At 36.5% G+C, this 15,710-nt stretch overlaps 1 protein-coding gene across 4 annotated transcripts in view; it reads left to right on the top strand.

Annotated features, from left to right (window-relative positions):
• VPS13B (vacuolar protein sorting 13 homolog B) overlaps window positions 1-15,710 on the top strand; it is a gene marked incomplete at both ends in the record, with an annotated part of 598,760 nt that overhangs the window by 404,753 nt on the left and 178,297 nt on the right. For all 4 annotated transcript variants that reach the window (XM_084230016.1, XM_084230015.1, XM_084230017.1 and 1 more), the window contains one exon: window positions 1,965-2,649. In XM_084230016.1, coding sequence (XP_084086142.1) covers window positions 1,965-2,649 — 685 coding nt within the window. The remainder of the gene's footprint in view (window positions 1-1,964; window positions 2,650-15,710) is intronic.

Here is a 15,710-nt window from a genome sequence, read left to right as displayed (position 1 = left end):
AAGTTCAGTAATGTTTGTTCTATTTTCTTAAAGAATGCCATTGAACTTTGATAGGGATTACATTGAGTCTGTGTATTACTTTGGAGAAGATGGCCATTTTAACAATATTAATTCTTCTAGTCCATGAGCAAGGAATACCTTTCCATTTCTTTGTGTCTTCTATTCCTAACAGTAATGTAGTTTACATCATTTAGGTTTTTCACCCCCTTTATTAGGTTTATTCCTAGATATTTCATTCTTTTTTGATGTGATTTTTAAATGGGATTGTTTTCTTGATTTCTAGCTCTGGTTTTTGCGTCTAAGAATGCAATGTAGTTTTGTATTTTGATTTTATAATCTACTGCTTCACTGTATAGATTTATTGTTTCTAGTAGTTTCTAGTGGAGTCTTTGGAGTATGTGCATATAGATATACACACAGTTGTGTGGTCTGCAAATAGTGATAGTCTTACTTTTTTCCCAATTAGGATTCCTGTTATATCTTTCCCCTCCCTAATTTTTCTAGCTAGGACTTCCAATACTGTGTTGAATCATAGTGGTAAAAGTGGACATCCTAGACAAGTAACATTTATTCTGAGTCTTGATGGGTAGCTAAATGTTTCTTACCTACAGTAAGTCCATAAAAAGCAGGGAAGCAACATGGTATAGATTGATTTAAAAGAACATGGTGTTTTGGGGGGGGGGAGTTGCTTTTGTTTGAAATTGTTAATGCTAGTTTTATTTGTGTCTTCCTCAACAACCTTAAAATCAATTAACAAGAAATATTAGAAAAATTTTAAATTTTCACGGATTCAATTACATTGTCTTGAGTTATTTGATAGCTATTTAACATTTGTGCAGACTCCATCTAGTAATTTATAACTTGTGGAAAAATGATACTATATTTACCAATCCAGTACAAGAAGATTCAATACTTTAGGGATTTTTTTCCATTTTTTTAAGATTTATTTATTTATACAAGCACTGGGTACAGTCAGAAGCGCAGGAGGGTGAGAGAATTCACCGGAGCCAGAGTGGGGAACAGAACAGGCAGACTGATGAAATGCACTGCTGAGGGGAGCAGTGGGCGCAGCAGGAGAGGTCTGCGTGCCATGTGGGACCCTCTCCAGCGGCCAGGGATCAAACCTGCTCTGCAGAGGCTGCGGGCAGGTTCGCAGCCCAGCGTGCAACCACCGCGCCACCCGGGGAAACCCAGTGAATTCCTTTTGTAATGGTTTTCAGTGTTCATAATCTTACATTTTTTCATAAGATGTACCTAGCAATTCTATGTCTCGGAACCTATCTAAGAAACTATTATTAAATAGTGGTAAAAATTGAAAATTTTGATTGTTCAGTTATCTGTGAATAGCTGAAATAAATGAAATATTATAAAGCTTTAAAAATGGCTCTTATGAAGAATATGTTAGCATTCTAAAAAGAAAATTAGGGCCTCCCTGGTGGTGCAGCGGTTGAGCGCTGGGTTGCGAAGCTGCCCGCAGCCTCTGCAGTACCAGTTCAATCCCCGGCCACCGGGCAAGGGTCCCACATGGTGCTCAGATCTCTCCTGCCGCCTGCTGCTACCCCTCAGCAGTGTACTTCGTCAGTCTGCCTGTTCTGCTCTCTGCTCTGTCTCTGGTGAATTCTCTCACCCTCCCTTGCTTCTGACTGTACCCAGTGCTTGTATAAATAAATAAATAAATAAATAAATAAATCTTTAAAAGAAAATAAAATAAAAAGAAAATTAAGTTAGAGATTTAATTCTACACCATGATTGTAACCATAAAGGTTTGGGTGTGGCAGGAAACTGTGCAATGGTAGGGGAAATGCCCTAAAACATTATCTTTGGGTATGTTTAGTGATAAGATAGGGGTCAGTACGGATTTTGGTCATAGTAGACTCATTTTTTAACTACATTATTATATAAAAGCATTTATATAATAACACTTGGAAGGTAACCAAATTAAAGTGTTGTATTTTTTTCCACAGGTCTCTAAGCAAGAACAGAATAAGATGGATATGTTTGATGGAAGCACTGCTGAGACCTCATCCCGGTACAGTGGTGCTCAAGATAGTGGAATTGGCAGTGACAGTGTCAAAATCAGAATAGTACAAATAGAACAGCACAGTGGTACCAGTCAGCATCGCATTGCCCGTCCCTCCCGCCAGTCATCAATTGTAAAAAATCTAAACTTCATTCCCTTTGACATATTCATCACTGCAAGTAGAATCTCACTAATGACCTATTCCTGTACGGCCTTACCCAAATCAAAATCACAAGAAGAGAAGAACAATGAAAAAACAGACAAAAGTTCCTTAAATCTTCCAGAAGCTGATTCAGATGTTGTGAAGCCCAGCCAGGCATGTATTTCCACAGTAACAGCAGAAGATCTAAGCAGCAACATATCATTACCTTCAGGAAAAAAAGTAGGGCTCATCTCTCTTGAAAGTCTTCATGCATCCACAAGGTCATCTGCTAGACAAGCTCTTGGTATAACTATCGTTCGACAGCCTGGACGAAGAGGAACTGATGACTTGCAACTAGAACCTTTTCTGTACTTTATTGTGTCCCAACCTTCTTTGCTTCTGAGTTGTCACCACAGAAAGCAGCGAGTGGAAATATCCATTTTTGATGCCGTGCTTAAAGGGGTAGCCTCTGATTACACATGTACAGGTAAGACCCTTCAAGTCTATTGAAATGGTAATAACTGCTGCAACATATGAAGGTTTGTTTCCAAAATTTTAAGATTCATCAGACAGAAAACAGTTGGCAGACCAGATAAGACTTCTCTACAGTATATGTAAATATGTAAAGTTTATGTCCCACAGCTGAATCATATTTAAGCAAATGTTTGAAATGTATTGAGGTTTAGCTTTAGCATACTCACTGTGCCTCTGAATTTTTTTTTCATGTGTTGAATGAAAGAGGGTCTCTTTATGGGTTGTAGAAATGCTTAACAATTTCCAGTGATTAGGGAGCAAAGCTTTTTTTCTTTCCCATATTAATATGCTTTCCATGTTAATGCAGCTGTTCAGTTTTATAAAAAAATGAAAAAGAAAAACCTAAGAAGATCAAGTTTATTGTTTGGTATTCTTTTGATTTAATCATCTTGCTATTACAGCGTAATATAAAATTGACTTAAGTTTATTAGTAAAGTAAGATGATTTAAAGATTTTTGTATTTCTGCAACACATTAATTAGCAGTGTTAGCCAACTGGTTCTCATTGTTCTATGCATATCTTCCTTATAACCAGAGAGTATCCTAGAAATGAAAATTATACTGAACTTCTGAAGCTTATTGCCTGTAAAGACTAGGAAAGTGATTAGGGATTCAGAATTAAGATGTTGAGTGTTAATAAGAATTGACGTAGAATTGGAGCTTTGACTAGAAATACTGGCAAGATCAGCTGGGTCATCCTTTAAGACAGTTTTGGAAGAGGGGCCCACCAAGTTCAGGTATAATTCATGAATTTTATTCCTATCAGATAATACCACCTAGCAGATGGAAACCAGCAGTAAGACATTTGGAAAATTTATCCAGTGTGGAAGTCAGTCTGGTTTATTCTTGGCATTAAGGAGAGCCATTTTACAGAGCAGGCTCCAGTGGAATAGATGGCAGTTATAAGGATGAGGATTCAACCCAAGGAGCTTTTGTCCCTTCCTGTGGTGTAGTGCAAGTCCTCTGCTTTGGAAAGTGGTAACTAGCCACTTGCTAAGGAGGGATTAACTAGGGTTACCTCCTAACTTCTTGCTGGCCCTGGCCCTCTTCATTGATGTGCTGGAGCTGATTCACACTGACTTGCAAGCACTGATTGTAAGTTGTTAGGAACTTTGAAGGACAACTGTTAAACCACCGTAGTTTAAATGGGCTATAATGGGAGTATTTATCCCACATCATTTGCAAATATTATCAATCATCTCTTCTACTCTGAGAACCAGTTGCTAAACATTTAACAGTAACCATTGCCTCCTTTCTTCAAGCATTTCTCATTTACTGAGTGGCTACAATGTAACAGGAAATTGAGGGGCCTCTGGAAATGGTATTGCTGCTAAAGTAGTTGTAACATGATTCAAGGACTCTATACCTGATCCCTGTTTGGGGGTGCACTGACCACAGAATTGAGATTAGGTGCAGGATTGGGATAATAAATGTTAATTCTAAGCCCCTTAATAAATTCCATCAGCCACAGTCACTTCAGAGATGGGTGGTTTCAGAAGCTTCTGCATTGATACAAATTTCAACAAAGATTTTAGGGCTCATATCAAATATGTACATTTGAGTTACAGCCAGTTCCAAAACAAACACTAGAAATATGACTGCAGAATCAAGACTACTAGAGGAAAAGGAAGAGTAAGGGTGGGAGCAACAGGGGAGAGGGGGCCCAGTGGCCCAGGGTAAGGGCCTGTGGGTGCTTTGATGGTGGTGGGTATGGTGAAACATACATCTGAAGAGGTATAAACCTACTCCCCTAAATTTCATAGTTTTATAAACCAGTGTTACCTTAATAAAGAAAAAAATGATAATAAAAGCAAACATACATTTATTATAAAAAAAATTAAAATCACTTCCTAGGTTGATATTAATAAAGCACTTTTTGACTGAAAATAAAATCTTTGCATGTAGACCAACATGGAACCCAATTTCAGTAGGTTAGAGTAAAAGATGTAGACCAGATTCAGTGTAGGGGATTGCATGTAAGAGAGGGAAAGCTTTCATGCCTTCTAAGGACCACCCTTTACATAATATCTTTTTAAACTTTTTATTGAAGTAACATTAGTTTACAACACTGTATATGATTTAGGGGAATAGGTTCATACCTCCTTCAGATGTATGTCGCCACACCATCCCCACCACCAAAGCACCCATTGTGCTCTATCTTAGTCCTTGTGTAGCCTCAATTCTGCAGTCATATTTCTGGATTTTATTTTGGTTTAATTTTGTCTGTTTCTTTGCTTTGTTTCTCTACATTCCATGTATGAGTAAAATCATCCGGTATTTGTCTGTCTCCTTCTGACTTACCTCATATAGCATAGCCCCCTCCAATTCCATTCATGTTGTTGCAAAGAGAAAGAGTATCTTTTGTATAGCTGAGTAGTATGCCACTGTGTATATATACCCCATCTTCTTAATCCATTCGTCCATCCTTGGGCACTTAGGTTGTTTCCATAACTTGGCTATTGTGAGATGAGTAGTGCTACAGTGAACACAAGAGTGCATACATCCCTTTGAATTAGTGATTTTGCATTCTTCGGGTAGATACCTAAGAATAGAATTGCTGAGTCAGTCACATGGTATGTCTTTTTAGTATTTTGAGGATGTTCCATATTGCTTTACCATGGGGGCAAGACCTATCTACATTCCCACCAACAGTGTACAAAGGTTCCTTTTTCTTCACACCCTTGCCAGTTCATTTGTTATTGCTAGTCTTTTTGATATGGGCCATTCTTATAGGTGTGAAGAGATATCTCATTGTGGTTTTGATTTGCATCCCCTTGACCATAAGTGATGCTGAGCTTTTCTTTTATGTGACTGTTAGCCATTTGCGTGAATTCTTTGGAGACGTGCCTATTTAACTCTTCTGCCCATTTTTTGATTGGGTTATTTTTTTTCTTTGTGTTGAGTTGTATGAGTTCTTTGTAGATCTTGGATATTAGCCCTTTGTTGGATGTGTAATGTGTAAATATTTCTTTGCATAATATTCTTGTGGATGTCTTTCCTTACAATTAAAACGTCTTCTTGGAATTTACACTATTTGAATACTTAAGGAGTTAGGAATATAAATTATATTTCTTAAGAATTAATTTAGTGGTTTAGAGAAATTCGTCAGAAAGCAAGTTGTTAAAATATAATGGCTTTAAAAATGCAACTAGCATTTATTGAGTGCTCAGTCTATGGCGGACATGATAATAAGTACTCTAAATGCATTATCTGATTTAATCCTTGTAACAACTTCACAGAAATGTTATATTCTCATCTTATAGATGAGGAAGCTAAAATTTGGAGATGTAGCTTTTCCAGGACCACAGATCTAACAATAAACAAAGCTAAAATTCTAAACCAAGATTTGTTAGACTTTCAGTCAAGTCTCTCAACCTTGTCTTTCCCTGGAGTGAAGAGAAAGATGTTATTTGGACTTCTCTCAGCCAACCTCCTTTGTCCCATACCAGACCACACACATGGTTCCCTCTCTTTTATTTGGTGAGTTTGTATATGTTAAATGTTTCCATGATGTGACTATCCAGTACAACTTTTCTTGGTAGTGTAACAAACCTGGCTTTAAACTCTTTCACTTATATGTCCCTGTCTCATAGAACATCTGTGAAATTGAAAAGAGAGAATTCATTAAAGTACTTCTTAAAACTGAGTCTAGCATATAGTAGGCTCTCATAAAAGTTTGATTCTACTGCTTTTGCTGTTATTATTATATGGTAGGAATATTACTAAGGAAACAGAAAGCCTAGGATTTAATATTGGCCCTGCTTTTAATTAGCAGAGTGGTCTTATAAGAAATTCACCTCTTTCAGTTCCCATTTTCTTATCTGTAAAATGTGATGATTATAATAGATATCAACAAGGTCCATTTTCTAGTCATAATCTTTTCTAGTTGTAAAAGATTAATTCTGTAATTTGAATTTATCTGTCCATACTCACCTCTCTAAAAATATTTAAATATATTGCTTTCGCCTTAGAGAGTAGACATCTGTAAGCCACTACCCTATCAGGTTAGTATTTATTTTGACTTGTTTTAAAGATGCAAAATTTTTGCAATGTTCTAGTGGGACACTAGTCTATTCAATGTTATTAAATACATAAATTTTATTAAATGTTAATGAAGTTATTTTTCAGGGTCTGATCTGGGGAATTTTTTTAAAGTATTAATTATCCAAATCTGATTTAGTTATTAGTTATTCAGAAACACCACATATAGCATTTTTTCATCCTAAAGAAAGTGCTGTTCCACCAGGATTATTTTGAAACCCTGAAATACTGACCATGTGGGTAAGAAAATAGAGGATGTTATGATTGACTATGATGTTAACATTCATGAGGAGGAAGAGCATTATGTAGAGGTGGCCAGTTCCATTTCTGAATTCTAAATTCAAGATTCTTTTTTTTAAAATAAATTTTATTTTTATATTTCCCATACAATTGCAACCCCCTTATTTTGACCCCCATCCCTCCCCTCCCCACCCCTCATCCCCTATAGAGTGTCTCTGGTTCATAGTTTTTTGTTGATTTTGATTTTCACTTTCTTATAGTTATTCATTTTCCTGGACCCTTATTTAAGTTTTCTAGATTCCTGCTATGAGTGAGACCATCTGGTATTTTTCTTTTTCTTTCTGGCTTATTTTGCTGAGCATGATCCCTTCCAGCTCCATCCATGTCGCTGCAAATTGCATGTGTTTATCCTTTTTGAATGCTGAGTAATATTCCATGGTGTATATGTACCACATCTTCTTGATCCAGTCATCTGTTTTTGGGCATTTGGGTTGTTTCCAAAGCTTAGCTATTGTAAATAGTGCTGCTATAAACATAGGGATGCAGGTGCTCTTTGGAATTGATGTTTCTGTGTCCTTTGGGTAAATACCTAGGAGTGGAATTGCTGGATCATATGGAAGCTCTATGTTTAGTAGGTCCAGAAATCTCCACACAGCTCTCCGTAGAGGTTGGACCAGTTTGCACTCCCACTAGCAGTGCAGGAGAGTTCCTTTTTCTCCACAACCTTGCCAACATTTGTTGTTGCTAGTTTTTTTTAATATGTGCCATTCTCACTGGTGTAAGATGGTATCTCATGGTAGTTTTGATTTGCATTTCCCTGATTACAGGTGATGTTGAATATTTTTTCATATGCCTGTTGGCCATTTGCATTTCCTCTTTGGAGAAGTTTCTTTTTAGCTCTTCTGCCCATTTTTTGACTGGATTATTTTCTTTGTTGTTGTTGAGTCTCATCAGCTCTTTGCAGATTTTTGTGATCAGTCCTTTATCATTAGTGTTGTGTGCAAAAATGTTCTCCCAGTCAGTGGGGTTTCTCTTTGTTTTTGTTATTGTCTCTTTTGCTGTGCAGAAGCTCTTTAATTTGATGTAGTCCCAGCTGTTTATCTTTGCCTTCACTATCACTGCTTCAAGATTCTTGATTATAGGGACAAAATGGAGTGTCACCTTAAAGCTAACTGTCTGAGAAAGATCAAGAAGAAGTTAAAGGGATCATAAGTTAAAAATGAAAGAAGTAAGATCTTTTTTGCAGTGTTCATGCTTTCTCTCTCGATTATAAAATTACTCCTTTTCTTTAATTCATGCGACAGTCAACCAATAGCAGTTTAAACATATGTGTACATCTCATTGATTTCCTTTTTCCAGACATGCCAGAGGTGGTTGTGACTATAATGAGGTTTTCTCTTTTTGAGAATACAAAAATGTTTGATTGTAAAGAAAAAAATCTAACACAATATTGTTTGTAATTATTTACTATTTTCTGTGCAAGTCAAAATATTATTACATCTGCTCATTTCTTTTTATGGAAATCATATGGAACAGTAGTAAACAAAGGAGTTTTTTTCTTACTCTTTGTGAAGACTTTGCCGTTTAGAGGGTAATTTTCAAAAAATTCCTAATTCTTACATAAACATAAAATGAGCATGTCAAAAATTTTATTTAACTCATTAATTAATGAGGGACTAGTAAGAATGTTGCATAAGAATTTATAGAATATCTCTGAGGCCCTTGTCATCTCAGAGATTTTGATTTTCTTATTCATTAGGGTCATAAAAATGGTAAGAACCACTTGATCATTGACTTTATTCATTGTTAGCACATAGCTCTGGGTGATTGTACACAGATGGAAATATTTTTGGACATTAAATTATGAATATTTGGTTTCATTTGACATATTCTGGAGACTGTAATAAAGACTCTGAAAGCAAATGCTAAAAATCCTTTGAGCATTGTTGGGATATGGTGTAATTTCTCAAAGTGACTGCTTTAAATTAATCAACGTGGTTTTTAAAATCACTCTTAGCCTCCTGTCTTGTCCAATCAATTTGACATTATTTTAGAATGAGCCTCTTATCTCCTTTCATTTTTACATTCAGAAAAATCTTTAATTCATTCATTCCCTTTGAACACTAGCTGTTTATCAAACATGTTTGAAATGTTGAGAAACCAGTAATGAGACCCACTTTCTACCTTCAGGCACCTCTCCTCATGTAATAATTATATTTGTTATGATTGATGATGAAAGTTTAGCAGAATATAAATTTTCATGACATAGAGGGCTACAAAACACTTAAAATGACTTCAGTGCTGTAACTTCTACTTCCAGAGAGTCAACTTATTTAATATCGATTATATGAAATAGTCTAAGGAAAACGGTTTGGATACAAAAGGATGAAATAGAACTATTCTTTAACTTTATTTTTTATTAGTTGATTCAGCTCTAGTTGCAGAACAGATTTTGTTTTTTAGTATTCATTGTTGTTTTTTGGCTATATTTCTGTGTAATGTATTTTGTGGTTGCTCTGGATTTTCAATAAATAAACGTAATCTTTCATAGTCCATTTAGAGCTAACATTTTATCACTCTAAGGTAAATGTAGATAGATGCCTTATAATCTACAGATTCTTTTTTCCGTCCCACTTATATTATAATTATGTCTAGATGTATTAAAACCCTTACCAGCCAGTGCAATGCATGCTTCTGCATGTCTGTACACACACACACACACATACACACATACTCGTGCGCAATCTGGGATCCACCCTTCGTGTAAAACCAGGGGAGGGCCTCCCTGATGGTGCAGGTGGTAGATCGCAGCACTGTGAAGCTGTCTGCAGCCTCTTCAGTGCCAGTTCAATCCCTACCAGCTGCGGAGATACCACATGGTGGGGCAGACCTCTCCTGTCTCTCCCACTGCTCCCCTCAGCAGCATATTTTGGTTGGTCTGCCTGTTCTGTTCCCTGCTCTGTCTCGGGTGAATCCTCTCACCCTCAAGCACATCTGGTCTGCACCCCGGTTCTTGTATAAAAATAAAAATAAATCTTTAAAAATAAACAAATAAATAAAACCAGGAGAGAAAAAAAAATTAATAGCATTAGGTTTTCCCCACACTGCTGAAACCACAGGGACCTGATGGAGTTTCTTTTGGACTTGGCTGTTCTTGCCTTTACTGTGGTCCACAACTTAGAATTCATTCTCAAGTCAAAGTTATAATCTAAGAGAAGAGAGGAAAAACAAAATGAGAAACTCATTACTGTATGGGTCACATGTGCAAGTTAGATTCCCCTCCCTAGTCTGTATTGTTTTTGTTAATTTTGCCGAGTTTTCAGGTATGTATGTCTTTATTTTTTCTGAATTTTTCATTATTAGCAAAATAAGAATTAGTCTGTAGTGAGCTTTTTCCAGTTTTGACTAGTACCAGAAATTCTGCAATTCTAAATAAATGAAATACTTTGTAGCCCATTAACTGAGGCATGGTTTTCTATGAAATTTAATACTTCCTTCAAAACTGATACTTTTTATATGTATCTATGAGCACAAGTTAAATATATTGTAATGAACAATTACTGCTGCCAGGGACTTGTCAAAATTAACGTGATTCTGCCCCATATCACCTTTAAGCAAAGAATATGCTCCAGACTCACAGGGCAGTAATAGTGCTTTTTCATTGTGTTCTTTAGGGATATCCTTTCATATGTTATAAGTTCAAATAAGAAGAGAAAATGCTATGAAACTCACTGTCCTTGTCAATCTGCTATCAGCATGTATGACTGATGCATAAACACATACATACACATTTTGTGTGTATTGTATGTATATATACTCCAATTATACACACACATATGTACCATTTATATATATGTACCATTTATACACATATATATTAAAAAACTTAAACTCTGTGTGAGATGCTACCCAGAGTAGATGATAAATTGAGTCATTATTTATACCTATAACTGCATATATTTTAGAAACCAGAGGTGAAGAGAAATATTAATTTTTCATTTTTGCTTATAATTTTCAAAGTGTTGTTAATACTGTATAATCTGCAATCTGCATAATTTAGTGATTTTAAAGTATATGTAAAAAGTGTAGCTGTAAGTACTTTGATTTGCTCTCTGTATTTCAAAAAGGGAAAATTATTTAAAACTAAATTATCAGCTTGAATTCCTTTATTAACATTAGTATTAATAACCTACAAATGATTTTCCACCTAATTCAGGTAGGTAGTACATCTGTGAATTAACAGGTTTCCTTTGAAAATATTAAAATAATGTGGCGATGGGCTTTTCCATGCCTTTCTCACCTGGAGCAACCTCTAACAAAAAGGAGTTCATCTGCCAGCACCTTTATATGTAGCAGCTGTGTTATTGGCAATTCTCATTGAAATAAAGATGTATGTAGTTGTTTTTAACATAATCGTATTAGTTGTGTTTATAAATATTTAAAAATTGGTATTTGTTTTGTTTAATGTAATGGAGTCCAGATTTGACATTGCCTCATATCTTGACTATGCAGCCCAAGGCAGCCTCAAAAAGTCATTTTTCTTCTTGTTTGTTTGGGGCTTTTGTTTGTGTTTGAAGAAATGGCTGTGCCATCTGGTCAATTGTGAAGGAGTTGAACCATTCTGAGCAAATTTTGAACTAGCCCCTGTACTTCTCAGAACAAAGTCAGTCTAGTATCTTATTACTCATTAATGTGTGCTTGGGTGCTACAGGAGGCCTTCTCATCCTTTCAGAACCCCGGACACGACATTTTGCCTGAGGCTGGTTCCTGGCACTTGGGATTAACAAACAAATTTGAAGACAATTCTGCTCTCTTGTAGTTTCTTTAGACCTTATTTTATTTTTTCAAGCATCAATTAGACTAAAATATACAATTTAAAGTTGTTTAGAATTTACAAAACAAAAAGTGGGTAGTAACACCCTTATGTATAGAACAGAAACAGCCACAAAATATCTCTAGAGTAGGATTCTTACTGCATTTTAAAGGTGTATAAATCTTACCATGTGACTTAAGATTCAGTGAAAAGACAAACATGTAATAGAGTTCAGTAAGAGCTCAAGGGGTGGAATCAGTCCTGAGTTCTAATCCCAGCTCTGCTACTCATAGTTTGTGACCTTGAGCAAGTTATTTTGCATCCCCAAGTCTCAGTTCCTTATCTATAATATAGGGATGATAATTAATTGGTAGCAACCACCTAGGCTTGCTATAATGATTAAATAATGTATATGACATTCTTGGCTAAGTGTGTAGCACAGGACTTGGTAAATGTTAATATTATTTCTTTTAATTGCTAATATCCTTGTGCAGATTTTAAGGAAGTGGTTGTAACTGGTAAAAAAAAATTCACATCAGGGCCTCCCCCAGTGGTGCAGTAAGTTGAGCACAGCACTGTGAAGCTGTCTGCAGCCTCTGCAGTGAGGGTTCGATTCCCGGCTGGCGAGGGAGATTCCCAACATGGCACAGCAGACCTCTCCTGTCTTGCCTGCTGCTCCCCTCAGCAGCGTATTTCAGTCAATCTGCCTGTTCTGTTCCCCACTCTATCTCTGGTGAATCCGCTCACCCTCCTGTGCCTCTGACCTATACTCCAGTTCTTATATAAAAAGAAATAAATCTTTCAAAAAAAATTCACATCATTTCAGTGCCAATTATAGCTATTGTATAGTTTGAAATTTTTCAGCTACAGTAATTGGCTTCTTTATCCTTTCATGAATAGGACTACAGAAAATGTGCCAAAGACATTTGAGTAAACCAACAGTTGGAAAATCATAAACTGGCTCCTTACACCTCATAAATCATATCTTGATTTCATTTAGTTATTGTGACTTTTAGAGAAGGCTTGAATTACATGTCTCTTTAGAATTAAAGGTTTTGCTAATGTCCCTGGAAAGGCTTAAAATTAACCTGTGGCTTTAATGTCATAATGATCACAACTTGAACATTTATCTGAAAATTTAGCTTCTGGGAACATTTCTTGCTAGCCAATAATGTGGGATGAAATTTTTACTTCTACAGAATCAGCAAGTAAGCAGATCTGTTAAATGAGTGGTACTCTAGTGCATCACTCAAAGAATTGTGGTAAGAAGGTTAAATAAGAATAACTAGTAGGGGGCCTCCCTGGTGGCACGCAGTTGAGCGCTGAGTTGCAAAGCTGCCGGCAGCCTCCATAGGACCGGTTTGATCCCCAGCCCCCGGGCAAGGGTCCCACATGGTGCGCAGACCTCTCTTGCTGCCCCCTCTTCCCCTCAGCAGTGTATTTCAGTCCTTCTGCCTGTTCTGCTCCCCGCTCTGGCTCTGGTTAATTCTCTCACCCTCCAGCGCTTCTGACTGTACCCAGTGCTTGTATAAATAAATAAATAAATCTTAAAAAAAAAAAAAAAAGAATAACTAGTAGGGGTAATTAGTGTATGGGGAAAGAGATTTTAATGAAAATAAGAAGTTTATACATCTAGTCTTGGCTCTAATGCCAGGGCTCTTTAATACAAATAACTAAATTTAGTTTCCTTATCGCCAAATGGGTATAATTTAATATATATTTTTAATATATCTGATCTTTGTAGTTTATGGCTTAATCCAAGCTCCAAATGAGGTAGTGTTTATGAAATTCCTTGCAAGTATTAAATAATATTCAACTGTAAGTTGGAACTTCTGTAGTTACTAGCAGCAGAAGGGAGAAAGGGGTGGGAACAATCAGTGGATATGTTCCAGTGGAGTCTGAGTGCCTTTGTGGAGGTTTACCGGTACTTCGGTGGTGGGTGTGGTGTGATATAGAATGTTTAAAGAGGAGTGAACCTGTACACTTAACACATATGCAGTGTTGTAAGTCGTCGTTACTTCAATAAAAAAAAAAAATCAGTGTCCTGGCCCTTTGACACCAATTTCAATGATCACCTTTTTCTTAATATAAGTGAGAAATGGCAAGAACCATTTAAAGCCACTGAATTGCTCTTTAGTGTTATGGAACTTTGACTTTGTTTAGCGTAGAAATGGGCATACAAGTTGAGATTAAGTTGATCTTCCTTGAGTATATGATTGTCCTTTTTTTTGGAACTGCATCCTGCATTTAATTGCAGTGAATTTTGATCAAATGTCCTCTAAGATATTTGAAACCCACATTAGACTTTATTTTTTTTAAATAATAAATTTTATTTTTATATTCCCCATACAATTGCAGCCCCCCCATTCTGACCCCAATCCCTCCCCTCCTGCCCCCGCCCCCCTAAAAGTGTCTCTGGTTCATAGTTTTTCCACATTAGACTTTAACTTGGAAATAACCAAACCAGGAAGAAGTCAAAAACACCACAGAACAACATAGAAAATAAAAGGAATTAATTGAGATGATAGTTCACATATTATCTGCTGGTTGGCACCATTAAGAATTTACATCCTTCTAGCAAAATATGGAAGACTTGTTTATAAAATTAAAGAAATGACAAACACATATCCCAGTGACCATTGTGGTTCTTTCCTCTTTCTCTGTTTATGGGCTCCAGGTTCAGACTTTCAAAACAGGAAATCTTAATCTAGTCATATCTTATAAAGTACAGAGTACAGAACATGGGGAAAGAGCTTATGGAGTTAGCAAATAGCCTGGATTTCAACAAGGAGATTATGGCATTTTTTGCATGTAGAGCAATATAGGATTGGTTTCTTTGTTGATTTTGCTATCCTTACATTGAATTGTTACTGTGCTTTATAGAATTAGGTTCCTTTATAATTTGGTTTTCAGGCATTGTAAAAGGTCTAACAGATTTGCTTCTGTGGCATTAAAAGAAAGGCAAAAAGCCATTTAAAATAAGGACCATAAAAGAGAGAGCCTCCCTGATGGTGCAGTGGGTTGAGCACAGCGCTGTGAAGCTGTCCGTTTGATTCCCAGCCTGCTAAGGAGATTTCTACATGGTGAGCAGACCTTTCCTGTCTCGCCCGCTGCTCCTCTCAGCAGTGTATTTCTGTTGTCTGCCTGTTCTGCTCCCTGCTCTGTCTCTGGTGAATCCTCTCACCCTCCTGTGCCTCTGGCCTGTACCCCAGCTCTTATATAAAAATAAATAAATCTTTAAAAAAAAAAAAAGTAAGGACCATAAAAAAAAATATAAGCCAGTAATTTTGTAGCTTTCCGTTTCATATCCAGTGGTTAAGAGTAACCATTCCGATAGTGACCTGTCATTGCAGGGAGTTTTACTTTAAACAACTGTGCGTTTGGCTTCAGAAGAAAGCCTTTTGGGCAACTTTAACAATATCAATTTCATAGTAGAGGCAAATAAATCTAGTGCAATAGAGCCTCCTAAAATACTTTATTTTTTTCAAATTCTATTAAGAAACATCTTTGTGTATTCTTGGCAAGGCATAAAAGAATTAAGGTAAAGGATCATCTAGGAACATCTTGTCAATGAAGTGAGAGAGAGTGAGGGGACAGTATGGATCCTCTGAGCCTTCATCTACTTCCCTGATTCCTCTAGGTATTTTTTGTTAAAGGAACCTCTGCTCCCATTTCTAGTTTTAAAAATGGCCTGCAGATTATTTAATTCCTTTTTTAATGTGCAGGCCAAATGTTTCTAAGAGATGGGAGACGAGGTAAAGATAGGTTTTTTTTTTTAAAGATTTGAGATTTTTTTTTTAAATATTTATTTATTTATACAAGCACTGGGTACAGTCAGAAGCACGGGCGGGTGAGAGAATTCACCAGAGCCAGAGCGGGGAACAGAACAGGCAGACCAACGAAATACACTGCTGAGGGGAG

This window comes from Talpa europaea, assembly GCF_964194135.1.
Source record: "Talpa europaea genome assembly, chromosome: 3".
Classification (NCBI taxonomy): Eukaryota; Metazoa; Chordata; class Mammalia; order Eulipotyphla; family Talpidae; genus Talpa; species Talpa europaea.
Note: the sequence above shows the minus strand (reverse complement) of the source record. Positions and strands in the feature narration are given on the sequence as shown.